The following is a 23,911-nucleotide window of genomic DNA, read 5'->3' on the forward strand; positions in this document are numbered from 1 at the left end:
GCAACAAACTAGGAAACAGTCAAGAAGCATTCACAGCAAGCGCATTAATTAATGACCAGAAAGAAGAGGGCCATTGACACAATCCGTCAAACCATATGGGCGGGCCTGTTGGTGTTTACTGCTGAAGCCAAAACCCAATCTTCTGATATTCTGGGTTCGTTTCTTGCATAAATACGGACTGGGAAATATAGAGTTTTCATGTCTCACTGTTTCAACAAGTCTCTAACTCATAAGAGATTGAATCCTGTTTGGAATTCTTAATTTGGTGTGCTTCTGAGAAATAGCAGAAAAATGGCTTTCTTGATGTCAGCTCTCCCAAACTGTCTCTGGCCTTCTTCTTCCCTTGTCTTCAACGATTCAGCGGAAGCTACAGATGATCACCAAGACAAAACGAAGAGCCTGGTGCAACCCGATCAGGAAGAACCCTCCAAAGCAAAGCCAAAATCTAGAAATTGTGTTTCAGTCTCTCACTTCCCTTTCCCTCTAAATGAATATTTCGTTCCCTATTGCATTTCTTTCTTTTTGGGTCGATTATGATTCATGTCTGCGCAAGAGCGTGCTGGTCTCTGCTTGCTCGGTTTGATTATATAAATACGTGCAACTATATGGTCTCTATGTCTCATCCTTCTTTTTCTTTATGATTCTCTCTTTACACCAAAGGAAATATCATGAAAAAAATAAATAAATAAATAAATAAACACAAACCTATTCCAGGCTATCACCTTTATATTTTTAATTCGATGGTCCTAACTTAAGCGATCCAATTTCTAATTTGTTTAATAATGGTATTTACTAAAATAGAGTTCTTTTCAAGAATTTTTTTTTTCTAGTATTCTCATCAAAGAATTGTAGTCTAAGCACAATTTTGATTATTTGGTAAAATCTATGCTTAAAATGTTAGAGAATGAGATTTTTTCCCCTCTGAAGTTGGGAAGGAATTGAAAGTCATTTGTGAATGAAATTTGTCGAATATCTATTTTTATTTCTGATTTTATGATTTGCCTATTGCTTTTTAGAACGACGAAACAAGTCAAAGTTATTTCTTAAAAAACTTTTCTAAACACGAAAATTGAAGCAATTCATTTCTTAGAAACAATAAAAAAATAAATAAATAAAACCATTTTGCCTAACAAATACCCCACAAATAATTCACTTGACAAAAAATCTTTAAATAACAGATGCCCACAACTTAAAGAGGCAAATCCATGATTCCAGGAAATTGATTCAAAGGCTTCAGCCTTGGTGACCAAGCTCATCTAATCACCAAGGTCCAATTGGTCCAGGCTCCACATAGTTTGATTTTGATAGATTCAGAAAGTTTCAACGGTCATTCCATGTGGAAATTGATATTTCATGATTCTTTCTTTCTTGGTTGCTTTGAGGAAACTTGATTAGGAGGAATCTATTTTCATGGTTTCCCCCCCCCCAAAACTAGGGAGGAAATTAGACCGTGTGTTATGAAAACTATCAATAGCTGGTAAGTTTAGCAATAATAGATTTTAAAACTGATCCACTATCAAAGCGAGCTGTAGAGTAGCAGCACAGCCCATTCAACCCAGAGGTGGCTTGAGATTTCTCTTGTAGTTTTCCTTTCTTCAGTCGCCTAAAAGCACAATATTGCTGCAAGAAACTGAGCCACCAGTGCTGTCTGCTGATGAGACACTCGTCTGTGGAGATCTACTTCAGTTTTGTCGATGATCAACATCAACAGATGTACGTACACACACTATAAGCGAGAAAGGTTTGCGTTGATGGGGAAATAAGAAAGTGGAATTGGAGCTCCAGACTTGGGCTTGGCTTTGACGGCTTTCTTTTTCTCATCAGATGGAAACCAGACCTTCTTTTGATTTTGGTGCTCATCTACAGGAGCTTCTATCAAGTCGCGTCGTTGGAGATTCGGGAAGAAGGTTGCCTGAAACAGCTAAAGAGGGCTGACAACAAGGCCATTTTTCTGATTGCCTGCAAAAGGAAACTTGACTGGGTTTGGAGTTAAACAGTGAAAGCTCAGATGTGTTTGGTGATGAGAACCCAATTAGAGAGTTTGGATTAGTGTGAGAACTGAGATAGAATCTATATCTACCACAAATACCCTATTTATACAAGAACCCATCTCATGATATCGTCAAATTGATTGATTTAGGAATGGTTATTAAACATGTTTTTTTTCCACAAAAAAGAGAAAAAAAGATGAACATATCAAATCTTTGGGCTTGGTCAGAAAGTTCGTGAGGTCACCAATAGACTATGCCCCACATGGTTTGATGGATAAGGTCTCCATGGGTGTGCTGTATGGATTTCCTAGCAGTTTCTTGTTTCCTTTCAAGTTACTTGGGGCCGAAAACTTCATAGTAGGCATAGAAAAATAATTCAAGAGAAATTCAAATTTTGACCAAATGAAAATGGAAATTTTAAGTGGAAACTTGGAATTTTTTCGTACAAAGTTTTGATATCAAATTTTGATAGATTTTAGGGAGTCTTTTGGGGTGGGACTCTATATTTAAGCTAATTAGAATATAAAAAACAAATTAACAAATGCATTTTACTCTAAAAAAATCAATGTAGATATGTTATTAAATATAAATAACATCATTGTAGAATTGTCCGAAAAGTACACTGTAAACTTAACTACTTAAGTATATAAATTGAATATATAACTTCTAAGTTCAAAACATCAAATACAAAGTAATTGACAATAAAATGGAAGTACAACTTAGTGCCAAGAGGATTGTCTTGATAGATCAATCTCTTGAGTTAAGTAATATTATGCTTATAACATCCTCTCTTCCGACCAACGAACATAGATATCTCATGACATATTATTCCTAAAGTTGTCGAGATAATCAACAATTGCAACTCTATAAGTTGCTTTATCAACATGCCTAAGATAACCAGTTTGAGGGATACACAATTTGGATAGAAAAGCCCTGATGGAGGAGGTATTGATTATGGTATTTGGGGAAACATGGATGAAGCAAAAAAATTCAAAATTTTGGAGAAACCACGAAACTTGTGGGAAAAAGTTCCAAGTATCCCTCCAATTTTTTTCTCATAAATCTGTTAGTCCAATTGATTTGGCTCAAGTTTCAACCCAACCTCAAAATTTCGAGGTTTCGACAAAAATTCGACATGATCGAAACTTGAGACTTTTTTTTCGATCCCCTATAGTTTCGTTTCAAGGTTTCAAATGTGTGAAACGTCGGTCAAAATTTCAACCAGATTTTGTACTATGATAATGGGTGATTAATTTGTTCACGAAGTTACCTAAATCAATGGATAATTACTAAAGTCCCTATAATATAGCTTAACTATTATTGTATTTTTTTTAGAATGTCTAATCCAGCCACGGACCTTGCTTGAAGTTAATTACTAATGTTCCCCTGTCGTTAAGCTCCATTAATTAACCGATGACATGTCAAAAACCCTCTTAAAAAACCTTAAGTTTATTATTATTTAGGGACAATTACTAATGCCTCTCCTACGATAGCTTAATTACTAATCGCATACTCTTTGTGAAATACTATCATCCCCTTACTTCAAACTGTGTTTATAAATTATTTAAGGTTTTTTTTTTTTTTTGTACGAATAAATTATTCAAGGTTGGATGCACAATTTTCATTTTGCCCTTCGCTTGAATTAAAAGCCAGAAGACAATGTTACATTCATTTTAAAAAACCAATTTTTTTGTGCTTATATTCTAGTCGTTTTGGATTTCAAAGCGCCAGATCTTGATGAGATGACATAAAAGGTAAACAAATAATAACAAATCTCAAGGTCATTTTGAGACTTTTAATAAATATAGAAATGTCACGTCAATAATTCACTAATGAAAATTGTTGAAAGGGGAACATTAGAAATTTGAAGTAAAATATAATGTTAGGTTTGTAATTTAAAGAGTACAGATATAAGGTAAAAATGGAGTTATAGTACAATATGGCATCAGTAATTCTAACTAACGGTAAAAACCAACATTATACATTTTTTTGTTTTTGGTTGCCAACCCGGTTTTAAGGCTCTGCCCTGACTAATCCGGTGTTCGACCCGGGTTGCACACCTGGCTGTGGCGGGTGAGTCTCCCAGTGGAGCTTTTTTGCATCCACAAGGTTTCAATACCGGAACCTTGCTTGAGTGGATCAAATTGTTTACCACTTGGACCAACCCCCGACCAACATTATACATCTAACCTCTACAACCTGTAACAGTTTTTAAGGGGCCAATTAAATTTTGTGAAAAGCGAGATTCAATTAATAATTAAGCATAGCAGGAATTATCGCTAAACTAAAAGTACTAGTTAAGAAAAATCATGAAGCCAAGTAACTATTATCCATCTGTTAACATATAATCAACGTACAAAGCACAAAACAAACCTCTTAACATAAATTAAACACTCCAATTAAGGATTTCGTGAAGTATATAACTAAATCAATCATACCAAACTTTTCAGAATTAACTTCTTGGATCCATTCTGTCGGTTTAGGGCAATGTGTTGAAGTCATAGGATATCAAGTTCAAATTAATATGGATTGAAAATGCAGCTTTCTGTAAATGAGATTTCCGAACCCAGCCAAGTTCAGGAGGGAAAAAAGTGAATAAGAACGCTTACTCTTCATGACAATTACAGCAACCAACTCTCACTAATTTTGATGCGTTGGCATGCAACTGGGCATTGGCAGAGAATGACAGTGACCAGAAGGAAATGCTAAACCTAGATGCATGAATCTGCTTTGCTGAAAGCTTGGTTTGGTGACTCTGTGTCCAGTGAGCAACTGTGTCGACCATGAAAAAAAAGTTTCAATTATTGCAAGAAATAGAAAGACTGAGAATTGGAGATCTCCAGATTTTCCTTCTGATTTCCTTTATAGAGATAATTAATTTGGAGAATGACGGGAGACTTGATGAAGCTGGAACATCCCATGTTTTAGAACCTTAAGGACCTAACTAAGACATCATGAACTAGTTTGGCCAACCAAAAAATAGGGTTGGTTGGTTAGTTAAAGACACAACCCATCTTTGATATTTTGGGTTGCTTCTTGTATAAATATGGGCAGGCCATGCAGCATAGTTTTGAGGCATCACATGGTCATACTTCAACTCTCTAGTCTTAATGTAAATCAATAAAGCCTATGTCCAGTTCTTACAAAAGAGACAGTAGAGGAGAACTAATTTGATTGAAGAATTTCTGCAATGGTTCACAAAGAGAGAATCTAAATTTTTTGAGGTCACAGCTATATGTAGTGAAATGTTGTATATTTAGGGATACAGGCCTAGCCTTGATTGACCGAACCTATCCTGACCTCCCTTAAGCCTGAATAGGGTTGGGATCAAAATTCTAGTCTTGAGGGTGCATTGATGTCGAATGAAGGACTCAAGGTGGCCTTGATCTGGGTTAGGGCTTGGTCAATTTTTTGTCCAGGGGCTGCCAGATCTGGAAGAAGAACAACACCCCCCCCCCTCCCCTCCCCTCTTTTTTCTCTCTTACTTCCCTTTCATTGAATTGCATTCCTTTCATTTTGGGCCAATGATTCATGTCTACAAATGAACCTTGTGTGCTGGGCTCTGCTACCATGTGGTCCTTTGTCATGTGTAGATCATTTGTACATGTTATTGTATGCCATCTTTTGATTAGATTAATAAACTAGGATCCGATAAGGATTTGGGTTTCCTCCACCTAAGTGTACGGCACACCCAACTTTAATTTCTCTCTCACAACACACCTGACACAGGCCATCCTACACCCACCTGACTGTGAGAGAAAAGTTAGGTGCACCACACACCCGTGTGTGGATCTGGACACATTTGATAATCCCTTAAATGGTTTGAAAATTACAAATAACGTTCACATGATTTAGAAGTTGGATCTCCAACTCAATGTTCTTGCTCCTTTTTTTTATCCTTTTTTTTCTTCTTTCTCTGTCTTCTTGTTTGATTTTGTTTTTGCATTGAAAACACAAGAAATATCAAAAATTGAGAAAGAAAGAAAACTACCAGTCTCTTTTATTTCTCGGCAGCAGATAGCCCTCTCCTAGGTGGCCCTTTTGGAGATTTGAATCCTTAGCATGGTGCCAGTTCTCCCTCAAATCTTAGGTAATTATAATGCATCATTCGAAATCTTTTAATTCACTTCATAGTAAACGGATATAATCTAGCACTCTAATAGAGAGAATCTCTAATAGCAAGTGCCCCACTTACAGAGGCAAACCCATGATTCCAGAAAATTGGTTCAAGTGACGGGTATTTCAAGATATTTTGTGTTGGCGACCAAGCTTATCATGGTGTGCTGATAATTCCAATCGTTTCCAATTTCTCTGAATAGAATAGAATAGGAAGGAAAAAAAAAATAATCAACAGCTAGTAAATTTAGCAACAACAGATTTTAAAACTGATCGACTATCAAAGCGAGCTGTAGTGTAGCAGCAGAGCCCACTCAAACCCAGATGTGGCTTGAGATTTCTCTCTTTTTGGTTTCTTCATAGTCTCAAAATATTGCTGCAACTAATTGAGCCACCATTGCTGTCTGCTGATGAAACACTTTTCTGTGAAAATCTACTAAGCAATATTGAGCCACCATTGCTCTATACTAGTGAAACAGTTTTCTGTGAAAATCTGCTTCAGTTGTGTGGATGATCACACACTATAAGCGAGAGAGGTTTGAGTTGATGGGGAAATAAGAAAGTGGAATTGGAGCTCCAGATTTGGGCTTGGCCTTCACTGGTTTCTTTTTCTCATCAGATGGAACTGGACCCTTCTTTTGATTCTGGTGATCATTTACAGAAGTTTCTATCAAGTCACTGGAGACTCTGGAAGGAGGTAGCCTGAAACAGCTAAAGAGAGCTGAAATCAAGGCCATTTTTCTGATTGCCTGCACAAGGGAACTTGACTGGTTTGGAATTCTGAAAGCTCAGAACCCAATTAGAGAGTTGGATTAGTGTGAGATCTGAGATATAATGTATACTACCCAAATGCCCTATTTATAGAAGAAGCCATCCTCCCATGATTCCGTAAAATTGATTAATCTAGGAATGGTTGATTTTTGGTAAGAAAACACGTTTTTCTTTCCCAAAGAAGAATGAAAGAACAAATCAAAGCTTTGGACTTGGTCAGCAAGTTCATGAGGTCACCAATGGTTGTGCTGTAGATATTTTGCTGAGATTCTTCGTTGGTCGCTTTCGGGTTACTTCGGGCCGAAGGAATCCACAGTGGGTGATTTCTATCTGTTCATGAGGTTACCAGAATTGATTAATATATAATCTACCTGTAAAGTACAAACCTAAGCTAATGTAGAACAATCATACGAGGATTTTTTTTTTAATTTTTTTATAATATTTTCAAGTGATTCATGTTAAATTCACTCAGAAAATTAGGGGTACCAAATGGTTTTTGGGATGAATCCCTCTCAGAATCAGATAATCAAATAGATTCTTAGACAGATTCACTTGTGAGACTCAAGAGAATCAACTATTTTTTTTTCTTTTTTTATTACATCCATGATTCCATTTTCATCAACCTGATTTCACGGAATCATATATACTGCCCTAAAAACACGATTCTAATGTTGACCCAAGGAATTATGAAACCAAACGCAATGGTACATCAGATCAAACTCTTCAAAATTAACTTCTTGGGTTTGCTCGGTTGGTTTAGGGCAATGTAGGATCTCCAATAGAAATTTAGAATGAAAACACAGCTTTATGCAACTGAGGTTTTTAAACCAAGCCAAATACAGATCTTGTTGGGCTGACACATCTGATGTGATGATGCCTATAGTGCCCAATATTTGATGGATGTCTCGTGAATACTATTTAATCTCAACACCAAAAAAGAACATGTACTGATTATAACAATTTAAGTAAAATAAACTGATTTTTTATTTATTCAAACCGAACTATTCTTTTATGTAATTGAGATTTAATGAAATTCACGTAACATCCATCTAACGTTAAGCACCATCACGTCATACGCACCGACCTAGATGAGACAAAAGAAGGGGCCGGGAAAGAACATTCCATGTTCCAAGTTGATGATAATTGCAGCATCAAAACTCACAGTAATTTTGATGCATTGCCAACTTGGCATTGGCAATGACAATGGCAATGGCATAGAATGACAGTGACCAGAAAGAAATGCCAAACCAGATACATGCATTTTGGTAAAAGCATTTTGATTTGGTGACTTTTGTGTCCGTGGAGCAACCGTGTTGACTAGGAAAACAAGTCTCAATTGTTGTCAGAAATAGAAAGACTGAGAATTGGAAATCGCCTGATTTTCCTTCTGATTTCCTTTGTATAGATCATTAATTTATAGAATGACGGAAGACTTTTTACGCTGGAACATCCCAGGCTTTAGAACCCTAAGGACCTAACTAAGACGTCATAAACTAGTTTGGCAAACCAAAAATAGGGTTTTGTTGGTTATGTAATTTACCCTCAAAAGGGTATTCTAGTAATATAATTTTTAAATTTAAAATGAGGAAAATGGGAGGTAGTTATATACTTATATCATTATACTCTAATGAGGGTAATATCATGGAGCAACTTTTTGGCGAAATTTTACCAAATTTCAATCAGAACATTGAAACAACCACCTAAAACTCGTATTTGCAAGATATCTTGTTAATTATCGTTTTTTTATTCAAAATATCGTGATATTTTAGCATTTTTGCCAAAAAAATGCGTCCTAGAATCAAGGTTTGATTTGACTCATCACTCACATCATTCACCCATCCCTCTCATTCTCTCTCTCATAGTCTCATCTAATCTCGGGGGATGCCATTGATTTAAGAAGGAAAAAAATAAAATAAATGTTTGGTGTAAGATTTACACAATACATCTCACTTTACCTTCTCAAGTTCCCATTCCACTTTTCTAAGTTTTCTTGTGATTCCCGTTAGCCAAACAACAAGCGGACTGAGGAGAATCATCTCCAGTGATGGTGAGTTGAAGACATTTTTGCAAGTGAGACTGAGACCATTAGCATTTTTTGCAATGAGTTGGGGGAAGGGACTACGAACCATCAGCCAAGCTTTTGCCTTCTCGTTGCTTTCGACAAGCAACGAACTGGCAAGGTTCGCCGAGATTTTGTACCGAGGGTAATATTATCATTTAACTTATGAGTTAATAACACATCTTGAATGAAAACTAACTGTGTGCAACTTGTAATTTTGTAAGTAAACAAACTGTAATTTAGGGCATTAAAGTGAGATACTCAAAGTTTAACCCCCACTTAACTGGGCAACCTATAAAAAAATACTCACTAGTTTTTTTATTCCCTATTGATTTTCAATTTGAACTATTTGGTTGGTCCGTTTTGTTTCTCCACACCCACCGGTTAAGGCTTTTGGTTTGATCCAATTTTATTCGATCGGTTCGGATCAAACAAAGCGGTTCATCTCAGATATTGAGTTTCGAGTTTCGACACGCCTAGATTGCACATAATATTGAACCAAAGAACTCAAGGCCCAGCAAGGCAGCGAGCCCAGGGCCCAGCCCATGATCTGCTTCGTGACACGTCAGCATGGCAATGATCGACTCGGCTCAGCTTGTCAGTCATTTGAGGAGGGAAAATATCCACTATCAAATTTATGCGCCACGTGGCAAAACACTATTGAGTCTCTTAATTTCTTGGGCCAGCACTCTACCACCATAACCCATTTTTACTGCAACTCTCAGGTCTCGAAGCTCCATGCCTTAGAAATCCCTGCTCAGAGAATTAGAGAGAGAGACAGACAGAGAGATAGAGGAGAAGGGAGAAACCCTAACGCCGGAGAAGGAGATGGCCGGCCTTTGTTTCTGTACTGCTTTGTCTCCTGGGAGGTAATTTCTTGCAGAATTAGCTCATTCATTCATTGGTTGTTACATTCATCGTCTCAATCGAGTTCTTGCTTTTCACACAAACGGGATTCGATTTGAGGATCGATATCCTGCCTAGACTTTGAAGGCTTAATTGATATTCATCATTAAAGGAACATTTTATTCCTTTTATGTTCCTTTTTGTTTCTCATGGATGAAGCCTAAATGCAATAAATTTGTTAATGGGAGATTCTATGTGGATTTAATTAATGTTTAAAAACTTTCGGCTAGACATTGATATGGCCTTATTCTTATCTCATTTATCTGAAACAAAATGTGATCTTTCACACATTACAGAAGCTCTTTCAAATTTTTATTTTTTTTTCCTTTTAGTTTCTTGCAAATACTGATGTGATCTTTCAACAACAACAGAAACCCAAAAGAGATCCAATTAATGATCTAATTTAAGTGAACTCCTTTACTGTTCAATTAACTGTGGTAAAAAAGGGAAGAAATTGTCAATTAGTGCTAAAGAGATCAGTCTTAGTAAAAACATCTTTCACTTGGAATAGAGGAATTCAAACTATAATTGGGGAATTTCAGGAGAACATGGTTGGTTTTTGAAAACACCAACCTTGCAGGGAATATGCCTTACAAACCACTACATAAGAGGAGCATGGTCGTTAGAGCTGAAGTGAAATATGTGAACGCTGAGGAGGCAAAGAACCTCATTGCTGTTGATGGGTATGCAGTCTTGGATGTCCGAGACAAATCTCAATATGATCGAGCGCATATAAAGTCTTGTTATCATGTGCCCCTTTTTATCGAAAACACGGACAATGACCCTGGTATGCAGTGTTAGCCACATAGATGATTTTTCTTTTTTCTTCTCTCACTAGTGATATACTACACATCTACCAAACCATGTTACTCATTCTGAACCCTTTGATTCTTACAGGCACAGTAATAAAGAGAACTGTCCACAACAACTTTTCAGGGCTTTTCTATGGGTTGCTTTTCACTAAGTCTAATCCCAATTTTGTGCAATCAGTTAAAAGCCAGTTCTCAACTGACAGTAAATTGTTGCTTGTATGTCAAGAAGGGCTAAGGTTTGGCTCATTTTCATGATGATTTTGTTTATATAGGTTCGTTTTTATGATCAATTCTTTTATACTTATTACTGTTGAACTACAATAATTGCCCTGCACGAAAACTGAACTTATAGTTCTGTTAGAAACATTACTCATCGTCATACATTAGCAAGTGGAAAATCTGTTATAACAAGCATGTAGTTGAAATTCTTACTATATGTTACCAAATGCAAGATCTTGAAGCTGAAAATGATCTACTGATGAAGAACAGTTCATGCTCAATTACTGGATTAGATCCTGCACTGGGCTACTGTCCCTTGTTTTAGGAAATTACATTATGGTTGTATATCTCACATCTTCATAAAACTATTTTTCCATTGAATTTTTGGTATTCTACAGTGTTCATTTTTTATTTTGGGAAAACAGATGGTCTCTCAGTCACCAATATTATAAAGGGCAACAGTCTCAATGAAAGAAAATAGAAGAAAAGATTTTGCAAGGAACAAATGTTTAAAAGTGCTTTCTCATTAAAAGAGTAGTGACAAACAGAATGTCCTTTTTCATTTTTTTAGCTTCTTCCAATTAGATTGTGTATTTCATTTCATAAAGTCTTGCACTGCTGAACAATTTATAGTCAGAAATTTAATCATACTTGGAATTGAGAACTTGTTTAGTTGCATTACTTGGTTGACTCATGCCAACTTTGCCCTCAATCATGTTTATTATTTCATTGTCATCCTTGAAGCATAAAATTTCCTTAGACATCAAAGAATTTGAGGCAGTAAGTTTAGCATTTGTTTCCCCTTCTGGTATTTTGGTAATTAAAGCTATTGTTCTTTCTGATGTCAAAAAGTAAGGCTTGTCTTGCCTCTTATTCTACAAAACGCATTGCCTACCTTATTAGCTCCCACTTGAATTGGTTTTCATATTATCTGGATTCTGGAAACTATTGACAGGGTTGTGTCTCTCTTCTGATTTAAGGTCTGCTGCAGCTGCTAATAAGCTAGAGGAAGCTGGTTTCCAAAACTTGTCATGTATGACATCAGGTCTTCAGTCAGTGAAGCCAGGTCAAAGGATGAACCCTTATTTTATTGGGAAAATTACAAAATTACTCAAAAGAAAAAAGAGTTTTACTTACAAAAATTAGCCACCAAAGTTTTAATTACTCTACCTAAAACTAGTAAAGGTGTCTCAGAATTATCCAGAACAATGCCCATTTTGTCAACCATTTTTTTTTGGACAATTTGTTCCCAGTTTACCTTTCTCATCTTTCCATCTCCTCTCTCTCCTTTCTGTGCTACCAATGCAATATTATGCACAAGAGGACACCACTCTACCTTGCTATTCACCTGAACAACTCTGTGTTGCCTGCTCCCTCAATGTGGTTACTGGTGGTGGCACCTCTGACAGTTCCTCTAGAGCTCTTCAGGCTGGAACCGAACACAAAGGTCCTCTGCAACTGTTTATCCTATGTTTACCTTCTCCCTCCACGTAGTCCATCACCTTATATGTGTCAAGTGGCATCACTGCCTCCCCAGCCACTTGGTCACCCATTATCTCCAATAAGGCAATAACCCCATCAATGGTCCCTCGCCCTTTGGAACTTCTCAACTGCAGTCAAATCTGAGCTTATCATTTGAGCCATACTCAACGACTTGGGACTTTCTTCCTTATAAAACTTTTTTCCTCTGGCTAACCTCACTCTTCTCAGTCTCTCTTACAGCTACTCTGAAAATAGTAAGTTCGGATTCTCAATTCTTTCCCTTATTCAACCATTTGAGTTTTCTTCACTTGGGTCTGCTTCCACACCATCAGGGAGTCAGAATCAGAGCCATTAGTAGCTATCATATTAATCAACACCATATGAATTATTAGGAAAATAAAAGAATAAAAAAATAGGAAGGGAATGGAAGAGATGCAATTCACATCTCTGTTCTATAAATCAAAAAAGCAAAGACTTTGAGATCACAGAGATCAAGTAGTCTTTCTGGGTGCTAAAGACATGAAGAAAGAAGAATGTTTCAAAGGTGTTAACAGAATGGTTAAGCCTTGTTTCCTCATATCTCATGACCTTGGTCTTTGTGTGTGCAAACCCTGATCAACATCAGTTTTCTGATCTTTGATATTCTGATAGTCAATTGTTGGGGTTGACTCTGCTTCTGCTGATCATATTATGTACAAGTCACACATCCAGCTGAAGCTGAAGATGGTGGTCTTGCGGCAATGGTCTAGGTTGCTTCATTGTGACCAAGTTTTGTCTAGAAACTACTTTTCTGCTGGCTTACAATATAACCCTCCCGAGGCCTCATACTGGTGAGAGCCTCATGCACTGGTCCTCTGTTCTACAATCCAGCAGAGTAAGTCGATAAGGCAGGGGAGGCGGCGATTGAGCAGGGAGGAATGATAGGGGACAGAAGAGAACAAGAGAGGGAAACTGAGGGCACAATTTTGAAAGAAATATATATATATATATAAGGTGGGCATTGTTTTGGGTAGCATCCATCTTTGTTTTAGGTAGATTGGTTAAAAGTAAACATTGGGTGGTTAATCTTGAAAAGTGAGACTTTTTTGACTAATCTGGTTATTTGAACCTTTTTCAATTGTATCTAGAAGCTTGAGGTATATAAAAACATGTTATATTTTTTAACCCAAAAGCCAAGGATGACCTTTTTACAGGCACCTTTGATTCTGTTGGCACTACTGAGTTGCAAAATGCCGGGAAAGCTGGTTTAGTTACAGTTCAAGGAAAGATTTCAGCAGTCCTTGGGACCGTGCTAATCTGTGAGTCCTTTTCTTCCATCCCTTATGTCATGAACACTAATATTCTGTCTCATCTGTTCATGCTATTTTGTGTCTCAACCACACTTTATGTGTTGTCGCATCCCTAGGTGCATACCTTTTCATCACCTTTTTCCCTGAACAAGCAGAGAAGCTACTTCAAATGGCCCCTGTTAGTTAGCTCTTGGAGGAACAATAAGAATTTTCAGTATACTGTTATGTGGTTGGAGGTAACAGTGATTATTAGCTCCACATAATCAATGTGTCCCAACAGAATGGAAGACAAATCTGCAGAAAACAGGTTTATTCTGGAAGAGTGTTAAGTTCAAATTTCCGTTGTGCTGGGCTGCAGATCGAAAATCTTGCGAGGATTCAAGCATGGTCTTTGTGGGAGAGAGTTAAACTGGGAACAGTGGATTTATTGCAGAGTATCTGTTGCAAGTGTTGACATTTTGATAATATTACAAGCTTTATTTGTATACAATGAAAAGCAAGATTTTCCCCACGAAGATACCTTCAGTTGTCATTTCCTGGTGATCTTACAAACCAAATGCAACTGCTGAGCAAAACTATTAGCCAAAAATTGTATGTGCTCGACTTACTATTTACCATTCGTTCATCAAGCCATTATTATCGATTTAAGGTATTCCTCTGAAAAAAAGTTCTTTTGGATCTTCCCTGAGGAGCTATGCTGTGAGACGCTTCACAGTACAGCCTAGAACCACAATTTATCAAACGGGTCTTTATGCATTGATGTATACAACCACGAAGGAAATTAAAATAATGGTCCAAAGGGCTTCAAGAACAATTGAAATTGTCACCAAATCTAAGGCAGGTTCAAGAGAGAAAGACATCTATATCGGTTAGATGATTGAAAACAACAGATCCAGAACTGTTTTTGAGGGACACAATCTATCAATTGCAACCATTCAGTTGGAGATGTGGCTTATACTAATACAGCTCAAAACATGACATAATTTTTCATCCTGGATTTAGCCAAATGACTGTTGAAGTAGTTGTGCCCTTCCAGTGTAGCTCTGTGCAGCAAAATTCAAACCCAGATTCATTCAGTACCCACACGTTTATGTTTATGTATCCCTGATTTCTTACAGCCATTCATGTGTCCATCCATGCAGTGACTCAACAGTCATTGGATTCCTAAAGGTTAAAAAGCTTCATTTTGGCACTTGGAAAGTTCCAACTGGAGACTCTTTGGCATATAGGAAAACGACCTTTGGGGGGGCCTAACTATCCAAAATATTTGGTCAACCCAACATGCCTTGTAGGAGACATTTCTCTCCATTTGTGTTGGGAAAAGCATCTAGAATCAAGCAATACTGCTGTAGAAACCTAACAGTGATTAAAAGAAAGGTATGAAGAATTATATTCTACTTTCTGCAAAACAAAATTGAAAATCAAAGCTGTGTTACAAATTTCTACTTTTAGCCACAACCATGCACACACATACGTTCAACTCCAAAACACGAGTAGCCTGGACAGGAAATCAACTCAATTGGACTCAGACACAAACACACCAGGAAAATAATGTCCGACTAAATGCCATATGCGCCTTTCTAAGATTGCAAGTCTTCACTTCCATGACAGCAATACAATAAATTTTGATAAGAGGCATTAACCTAACAAATAATGCTGGAAAAGTTAAATCACACAGGTACAACTGCGAGATGTAGAATCACACTGAAGAAACTAATGAAACGGGAGTTCACATCGAATATACCACGAAGAACAATTGCAATGTCTAACCAAGCATGACCATTCAAATGTAAAATTTGAACATTAATTGAGGATTATCCTTTTCAATACCAGCAAAACTATAAACTTCACAATAGGACCATGCCTATCATACTAGTATGTCAAAATAATAACAACAGCAACAAAAATTTGTTGTTTAGGTATCTTAGAGCAGTATCGATGATTTCTTCCCATCCAAAGAGGCATTGGAGTGATATGGTACACTTTAATGAGGTAGTGCTCCAGTGGTTTATTTTATGAACAAGAACAATAAGACATGTCAGTAAGATTCTAATAACCAGACTGAACCACATACTAGAACTTGTTTACACCACAAACCCACAGCTTCTACAGTTGTATCGATCTAGTATATCAAACCGTTGTGTCAAACCATTGGCTTGTCAATGATCATTCTAACTACATAGCCAAATTGGTTAAGTCAAACAAACCATCAGGCCATAGGTAAGCTATTTAAACATTTGCAAACCGAGTCACTAAAACTAACACCAAAAGGGTTCTATATAATATTAATCCCAATTCTTGTAGTAAAGACTCTCAACATGTGCTTAATTTTTTTGAACCAAAGTCATTGCCATCTGGTCCAGTAAAAGATTGACAACCACAAATATATCCCATTATCCCTGTTCATGAGGGTTTGATTACTCGCATATGTATAATCTATAATCATATCAAAGGGTTATGATCTCAGAGTTGAGCTTCTGAAAGTTTTTGAGTCAGCTTCAAAGTAATGTCACCATAATTTTCTTCCTTTTGTACGTCAATTAGCCCATGACTTGATAAAACCTACAATTCAGAGGTAAATAAGCACATGACCATGCAGAACATTCATTGACAACTCAAATCTGTAGTTACTATAAATGAAATTATCCATTGACATTTGTGAGAAAAAACAAACTGCTTTGCAACTGACTAACAGATGCTGATTGTGGTTCAAAAGGCACTATTAGGCACATGGTTTTCTGAATGACATGAATCAGATATTGAAAAAATTCGAACTCATGATCAATATGAATAAAAACAACCACCATAAGTATTACTAGGAAAACTGTACAATGATAAAAATGAGCTCCTAAATACACATTTCTGCACCTGACCTGGCAAAAAGCTAAACAATGAACTGGTTACATTAGGAGACAAGAACAGGCACCTCAACCATACAGATTAAAAAAAGTGCTTGTATCTATAAGGGGTTACATGAAGTCCAGTCCATAATGGAAAGGCATATGTTTCATAGAAGTACCTCTCTGGCCACTAACAGAAGTCAGCTTAGATATTGGACTTGAAAGTGCTGACTATATATTTAAATAGTTGACTCCCATTAGTTACACTTTCTTCTACTTCCATTAAAAAACAAGGCAGTCCAATGGTGACACTTGTTCTTTCTCATTCTTTCTCTTTATCTATACTCAAATCACAATTCCATTGGACTAAGTCAACTGACAATTCACTTTCTAGTTATTACCAGAGAATCAATTGATCTTTCCCATATATCTAGGTAATATGCTACAGAAATCCAAATTAATGTAGCCTGAAAAATGTCGATGACATCAGCTGCCATTTGTATGCTGGTTCATATAGTGAAGAGAAGCACCACTTTATTGTTAATATGGATATTTCAATTATGCTGTTACATGTCATATTAAATATAGAAAGACAAAGATGTTCAGCTTTTGAGGAAACAAGCTAACAGCTTACTGCGTCCCCCAAAAAAGAAATACGATATAAGTTGGTCTCCATATTGCTCATTGAACTTGACTAGTTGATGTCAGAGCATGTCAATGTACAGGAGCTTTTTTTGGAGTAGATTTTGTAGAATGAAAAAGTTTTGAGGTTCCTCATCTTTTCAGTAATAAGTTTTATCCAGTATCTTTCACCCCCCCCCCCCCCCCAGTTTTTTTTTATACCATAGCCCCAAAGGTGAATGAGTAAATTAATGTACCCCACCCCAGGAAGACAAACAGGAAGGGAGGAGATTACAGCCTACTAGCTGGCAAAAGGGAAAAGCCTAAACCCCAGAAGACAACAAACCTATTCCTTGGGGTGCCACAAACCTTGGGGGGGGGGGGGGGGTTACAGCCTACTAGCCAGCAAGAGGGAAGAGCCTAAGCCCCAGGAGACCACATTAATTCTGTTCTTTGGGGTTTCACGAACTGGGGGGGGGGGGGTGGGGAAAGTACAAAAGCCTAGCAGAGACATCGAAACAGATGGCTCAACAAACCAAATCAATAGATCTAGATTTGGAGGTCCACCTCCTGAGATTCCACTCCCACCACAAATGAGAGATCATGGTGCTAAACACCAATTTGCCAACCATGTCACAAATAGAAGAGCCAAAGAAGTGTGTCGAGAATCCAACCCAATCCCTGGAGGATCGAAAGAGAGCCTAGAGAGGGGCCAAATGGAGGTAATGGCTTTCTCCCATAAGGAGCGGGAGAAGGGGTAGGAGAAGAAGAGGTGGTCAATATCTTTGGAGCCACTCCAACACATGATGCAGTTGGGGTCAACGTTGAGGTGACGGAGGATGAGGAAAGATTGGATGGGGAGGCAAAGGTTAAAGGCTCTCCAAGTGGTAAGGTCATAGCAGGGGATGTGGCCTTTGAACCAAACTAGGGGAATGCCAAGGGACGGGGGGAGGGGGAGGGGGAGCGGATGAAGGTCCAAACAGAGGAGGTGGAGAAGGTGTCAGAGGGAGAGGGAAGCCATTTAACACAATCCTGGGGGATGGGGAGGATGGGGGGAGGTTAGACCTTACCTGAGTGAGACTCCAGGAAGACATAGGAGGGGGGGGGGGGCAAGAATTACCAGAAATGAAGTCCAAGAGGAGGGTGTTTTGGGGGATTCTGGAGGCATAGACCTAGTGGGGCCATAGGAGATTGTAGAGAACACCCAAGGGATGCCAAGGGTCAAGCTAGAAAATAGTGGACACCCCATTAGCAATATGAGTGGATATGGCAGGTAGGGCTAAGGGACAAAGGAGTAACTTCCTCCAAATGGAGTCATTGCAAAGGAGATAAGATTAGACCTAGTTGACCCAAATGGAGCCATGGTTAGAAGAGATTTTCCATATCAATTTAAGCAGGCTCGCACAGTTGTAGTCTCGAATCCTACAAAAACCGAGGCCACCCTTAGATTTGGGCTGAGACAGACAGAGGACTAGGAAATGGGATGAAGGAACTTAGGCAAGTCAAGACCTTTCCAAAGGAATGCACAAAAAAGAGATTTCTTGGCACAAATTGTGGCTTTAGGAAGGGAGAGGACACCACACCAGTAGATGTAAGAAGATTGGAGGACAGATTGGATTAGCACCATCCTACCTGCATAGGAGAGAAGTCTACCCTTCCAAAGTTGGAGTTTCTTACGAATTGGTCAAGCATGGGGGAGCAGTGGTTGGAGAGGCGACTTGCGATGAGGGGGAGACTAAGGTAGGAGATGGGGAAGGAACCAAGGGCGAACCCAGTTAACTATAGAAGCTTAGCACGGGTGGAATCAGAGACACCGGCCAAGAAGAGGAGAGATTTTTGTAAATTGACATGGAGACCGGAAAGGGATTCGAAAAGGGAAAGGGAGGAAAGGATGGTGGAGATAGAGGAATGGGAAGCTTTGCAAAAGATCATAAGATCATCGGCAAGCACAAGATGGGTGAGGTTGAGGGCTTTGCACTTGGGAATGGGAGAGATGAGGTGCTAGTTTGTATTGGATTGATAATGCAGGAAAGGACCTCAAGTGCAAGGGAGAAGAGGAAGAGGAGGACAGCCTTGGCGGATACCACCTTAGAGGAGAAGAAGCTCGTAGAAGAGCCATTGGTGATCATCGGGAACGGGAAGATGAGATGTAAGCTTCAATCCGAAGGGGGTAGGGAACCCCATAGAGGCTAGGACATTTAGAATGAAATCCCAACGAACAGAATCGAAGTCCTTATAAAGACAAATTTTGAGGAGGGCCGTTGGGGAGTGAGAGGAATGGTCAAACCCACACACAATCTCAGCACAAAGGAAGATATTGTCAACAATACTTCTACCAGCAATGAAAGTGAATTAGCTTGGAGGGAATTACAAGCCGAGTGCAGTTGGCCAAGATTGTAGCAATGAATTTGTAGAGGAGGTTACAGAGGGAGATGGGCCAAAAATCAGAGAGGGAGGATGCACCAAGCTTCTTAGGGATGAGGCAAAGGAAGGTTTGGATGACGGAGGAAAGTTGGGAAGGATTGAGGAAGAAGCTGCAAACCACATTGATAAGATTGCCTTCCAAGAAACTCCAAGAGGCTTTCAAGAATCCTATACTAAAGCCATCCGGACTAGGGGCTCAGTTTGGTTTGTGAGAATCAATGGCTGCAAGGATTACATCAGTGGAAGGAATGGTTGATGGAGAGACAAGGATGAATTTATTGATGAGATCGGGAGGGAGAGGGGGCCTAGGGGGAGGGACTGGGGGCAAGGAGAGAGGAGAAGGAGACCATCTCTCACTAGATGCCGTCAACATCGGTAATCCAAACTCCAAAGGCAGAGAGGAGGGTGGGGATGGAATTATAGTTTGGCAAGCTCTGAGTAGCGATGGAAGAAGGAAGTATTAGAGTCTTCCAGCTCAAGCCACTTGATTCTCTATTTGTGTTGATTGGTAAAACAAATTATTATTTTTATTTTTGCTAAAGAGATGTTTGTTCCTTTAGACTCCTTTTTTAGTTGTTGAGAATCCAGGAAATAGCAGCAGGGCTACCCCATTTGTGTTCCTATAACTGCTCTTGATTTAAGACATTATACATAATGGAGATGGTTTTTTATCCTACTCTCCGTTATACTGATCTTGCAAGATTCTTTCTATTTCCTCCAATATAAAAAATAGCAGGCCTGGTGTTGTTGCTGGCCCAAATGGATTCTCTATTGTATTTGTTCAAAAAATAGGTTGTTTCTAGGATTCATGATGGCAGTGAATACTATTGGACAATGAATTCAGAAGGCCTTCATAGAATAAACGTATTTGAGCCAACTTGAGAGTTGCCCCTATCAATGAGAAGCTCTGAGAATGTCATTCAAAGTAGTACGGGCATTGTTCAATGAAGGACTAGCAATGGCCGATTAAGGAGGAGCGATATCATCTTTGTTAAAAGAAGATAGTCTTTGTTAGAAGATGCTCAAAGAGTTAAGAGCAGGCCTAAAATGACCATAGGAGAAGTTGTGAGACAAAGTATATTCATAGTCTGTCTTGTTCCTAGTATGACCTTGGATGGAGCCTATTGGAGGAAAAGAATCCATGTAGCAGACCACCTTCAGCTCAGATTCTCCTTTTCCATCCCTCTTTTCCCATTTCTACATCTTTCTTTTATGTCTTGACCTCCGTAATCTCTCACTGTTTTGTTTAATTTGTGTAACTCATCCCATTAACTTGGGACAAGGCTGAGATTTTTTTTTTCATTTTTTTGATTGAAGTGGGAGATTCACCTAGCATGTACATAAACTTAGCAAAACTTTAAGCCTAATCCCCCAAGATTTTTTGGGTGGCAATACTTATCCCATGGGATGAGCATTAGTTGTCTGCTTTCAGTCCGGTTGCCAAGCCAAAATCTTGAGCAAAGAGAATCCAATTGTAAGAGTTGCACAACTAAGCAGGAAACCAATTCTATTGAAGGAAAAGCTTCTCTTAGAGAATGAGTTTTCTCTTCTGAAAAGTGTTGATCTGAGGCTTCGATTGAAGTCCATAGTAGAACAGCAGTGAGTTTTCCCTCTAACTTTCTTTTTAACTCTGAAACTATGTTAAGTGTGTGTCCCCATCCCCTACCTTCTACTTTATTTTCTTCCGTTCCTGTCTTCTTTGCTCTATCTTTTGTGTTGGTTCTTTTGCAGGCTAATTGACTTACCTGGGGGACATGGGATGGAGTTAAGAATCAAAGTCTAGGTTGTGGAGGAGTGTCAGTGAATTTAACGTAGCAAGGATTTGATGCTCATGAGTCATGGCAATCTTTCTTCTACAGATTTGGCTTCTAAAACCTTAATAACCCAACCAATACCCTATTAAAGATGAAAACCATTTATGGCTTCTCAAACCTAGACCATCAATTCTACCCACCACATCTGGAACCTAATTTTGCTGACAGTCAAAAATGGAACGTTACCTCTTATAACATTTCTTTGTTGGGCAACAATCCCAGCTTTTCTTACTTTCCCCATCTGGAAAAACATAAATCAATTTTCACACGAACCTTTACTGCAACTTGAAGGAAGATGAATCGCCATTGTGGACGTGTATCCTTTAACAACCCTCCACATCGTCCTTCTTCCTCATTTGCTCCCCAGGCTACTACTACTACTCGCTTTCCTGCTCGAGCTTTCGACTCTAGGAAAGGTGCTGATGCTGACTCCTGGAAGGCAGTGGAACCTTCAGGTTGGTCAGCAAACCATCGATTCTCTACATCCTTGCCATGTTTTACATGGGTATGCGTTGGGATTTCCACGTGAGCTTATAACCATCACCCGAAAGAAACTCATGGATCTTTGGTCTCCATTGGGAGCCACATCTGTTTCAAGCACAGGGAGGGAGAATTTCAAGGCCAGCTTTATCTCAGAAGAGCACCAGAATCATGTGATGTCCTTATCTCCATGGTGGATAGGGAACTACATCTTGCATTTGGCATTGGATCCAATCCCAGAGAGTAAAAAAAAATCCCTTCCACCAATTGTGATATGGGTTCAACTAAGAGGTATTCGAACTGATTGTTATTCTTATGAAGCTATTTTAATGGCTGCCTCAAAATTGGGCAGAGTCATTGAGGTTCAGCTGAATGCAACTGAAGTGGGCTTACCTAGAAACACGGCCAGAGTTAAGGTTTTACTGGACATCAACAAAAGGGTTCAAACAACAACCTCTATTAACACCGTCAAAAATGATTGGATCAGTATAGAGGTAAAATATGAGGTGAAGGTTCTATGTCTGCGTTGTGGGAAGATTTCCCACCAAACAGGCTTTTGTAGGAAGTATGAAATTGAGGATGCACCTCCACTTGTGGATGCTCTTCAAATGAAAGTGTTTGAAGGAGTGACTACTGAACCACTTGCAGGGGGCTTCTCAAGGGTTCTAACTTCAAAGTACATCCGCAGCTTATTAACTATGCCAATGATAATTTCCACAAATTTATGTTTTGAAAAAGAAGAAGATCATGCAGAGGCGCAGCTTGTACCTGATTTCGTATTTGAATTTCATATCACAAATGAAGGTACGTATGTTTCAGCAGGTGAAGAATCCACCAACAGCGATTCAAAAAGTGACTATGCAAAGCCAAAATCAAGAAATGGCAGCACTATTGACCAATTCAAGGATCAAGAAAAAAAACAAGGTGAGGATTCTCAAAATGAACTACTGAATATGGGAATCACAGGACAGCTCAAAGGAAAGACAAAAGAAGCGGCTGAAGAAGGAAAAAAGAATCTGAACAAAGGCAAAGAAAAACAACACGGGTAGGAAGAAGAAGAAGAAAGCAATCAGTTTGAGTTGAAACTCATTGTGGTAACGGCAGAATGAACTGGAAGTATTGCTGAGAAATCAGCAGGAGTTTCAACAGAAATCAAGAAATGAACAGCAAGCAAAGGAACAAGAATCATGCAACCTGATTCTCATGAAACTAATGGAGCGTATAGAAGGCCTTGAGAAGCAACTTCAAATCTCAACTACTGCGAATCAAGAAATGCCAGTTAACACTTCAAATGAAATGTTCAAGGAAAAATCAATGGAAAAGACTAGCTGCCCCTTTCCTACTTCGGGTGATTCTGAAGGTGATGGTTTGGATATGTTTACAGCAGACTCTGCTCATGGCATAAGCTCACGCAAAAGGAGAAGGCTGACCGAGTTAACCCCTACCCAGTATGCAGTGGCTGCTTTGTGTACCAATCTTGACAACACACTCCACAACTGTATTGAACCATTAACAGTGTTTTACCATTTCAAGGAGCGAGATTGATGCGGGACATCAAATCTTTGAACAGCTCAATAACCTGAACAATCTAAACATCCCAAAACCGATGGGTGGTGATCAGGGCTACGTAAATCGCACCGACACTCAGCCACCCTCTAACCAGGCAGAGATTCTGACTCCAGCTCCTATTGCCCCCTAGGTATTCCCATATCATCTCTATTCAGATTTCTTTGACCAGTGCATAGTTTTTTTCATTCTTATATTTGCAATTATTGTTAGCTGGTTTAAAAATTGCTGCTTATCATCCAAAGCCCGAAACCCTAACCCCCTTAATCACATTGTCCTGCCACTTTGTAGTATTGGACAATGAATACCTAGTAGTTTCTGTATGTGTAGTAGTAATAACTTTTTTAAACCTTGCTGTAATTCTGTTATCCTTAGTCTGCTTCTCTATATCTCTGTCTCCCATCTCAGCTGTTTGGAAATCTCAGACACTTTTTAACTGATCGGGTACTGTTGAGTCATTTGTTAATACATTTACTGTTTTACTTTCTACTTCTGTTTTCCACCCTGTATCCATGATCTGT

The 23,911-nt window shown here is 38.7% G+C and overlaps 1 protein-coding gene across 1 annotated transcript; it reads left to right on the plus strand.

Moving 5' to 3' along the window:
- Positions 1–9,660: 9,660 nt before the first annotated feature.
- LOC149001480 (Rhodanese/Cell cycle control phosphatase superfamily protein) lies at positions 9,661–14,614 on the plus strand. Its single transcript, XM_089137992.1, has 6 exons — positions 9,661–9,806; positions 10,386–10,630; positions 10,741–10,891; positions 11,855–11,940; positions 13,550–13,654; positions 13,762–14,614. Exons 1-6 carry the CDS (start codon positions 9,766–9,768, stop codon positions 13,830–13,832), a joined length of 699 nt encoding a protein of 232 aa, XP_088994118.1. The 5' UTR covers positions 9,661–9,765; the 3' UTR covers positions 13,833–14,614.
- Positions 14,615–23,911: the final 9,297 nt, after the last annotated feature.

The sequence above is a fragment of the Hakea prostrata genome, chromosome 10 (genome assembly GCF_041222555.1).
Source record: "Hakea prostrata isolate BN-2017 chromosome 10, UWA_Hpros_2, whole genome shotgun sequence".
In the NCBI taxonomy this organism is placed as follows: Eukaryota; Viridiplantae; Streptophyta; class Magnoliopsida; order Proteales; family Proteaceae; genus Hakea; species Hakea prostrata.

Excerpts from the sequence above, each read along its gene's own strand:
- LOC149001480 (XM_089137992.1), top strand. The coding sequence starts at position 9,766 with ATGGCCGGCCTTTGTTTCTGTACTGCTTTGTCTCCTGGGAG. Across the intron at positions 11,941-13,549 it reads TCTTCAGTCAGTGAAGCCAG|GCACCTTTGATTCTGTTGGC; the intron begins GTCAAAGGATGA and ends ACCTTTTTACAG. Across the intron at positions 13,655-13,761 it reads CCTTGGGACCGTGCTAATCT|GTGCATACCTTTTCATCACC; the intron begins GTGAGTCCTTTT and ends TCGCATCCCTAG.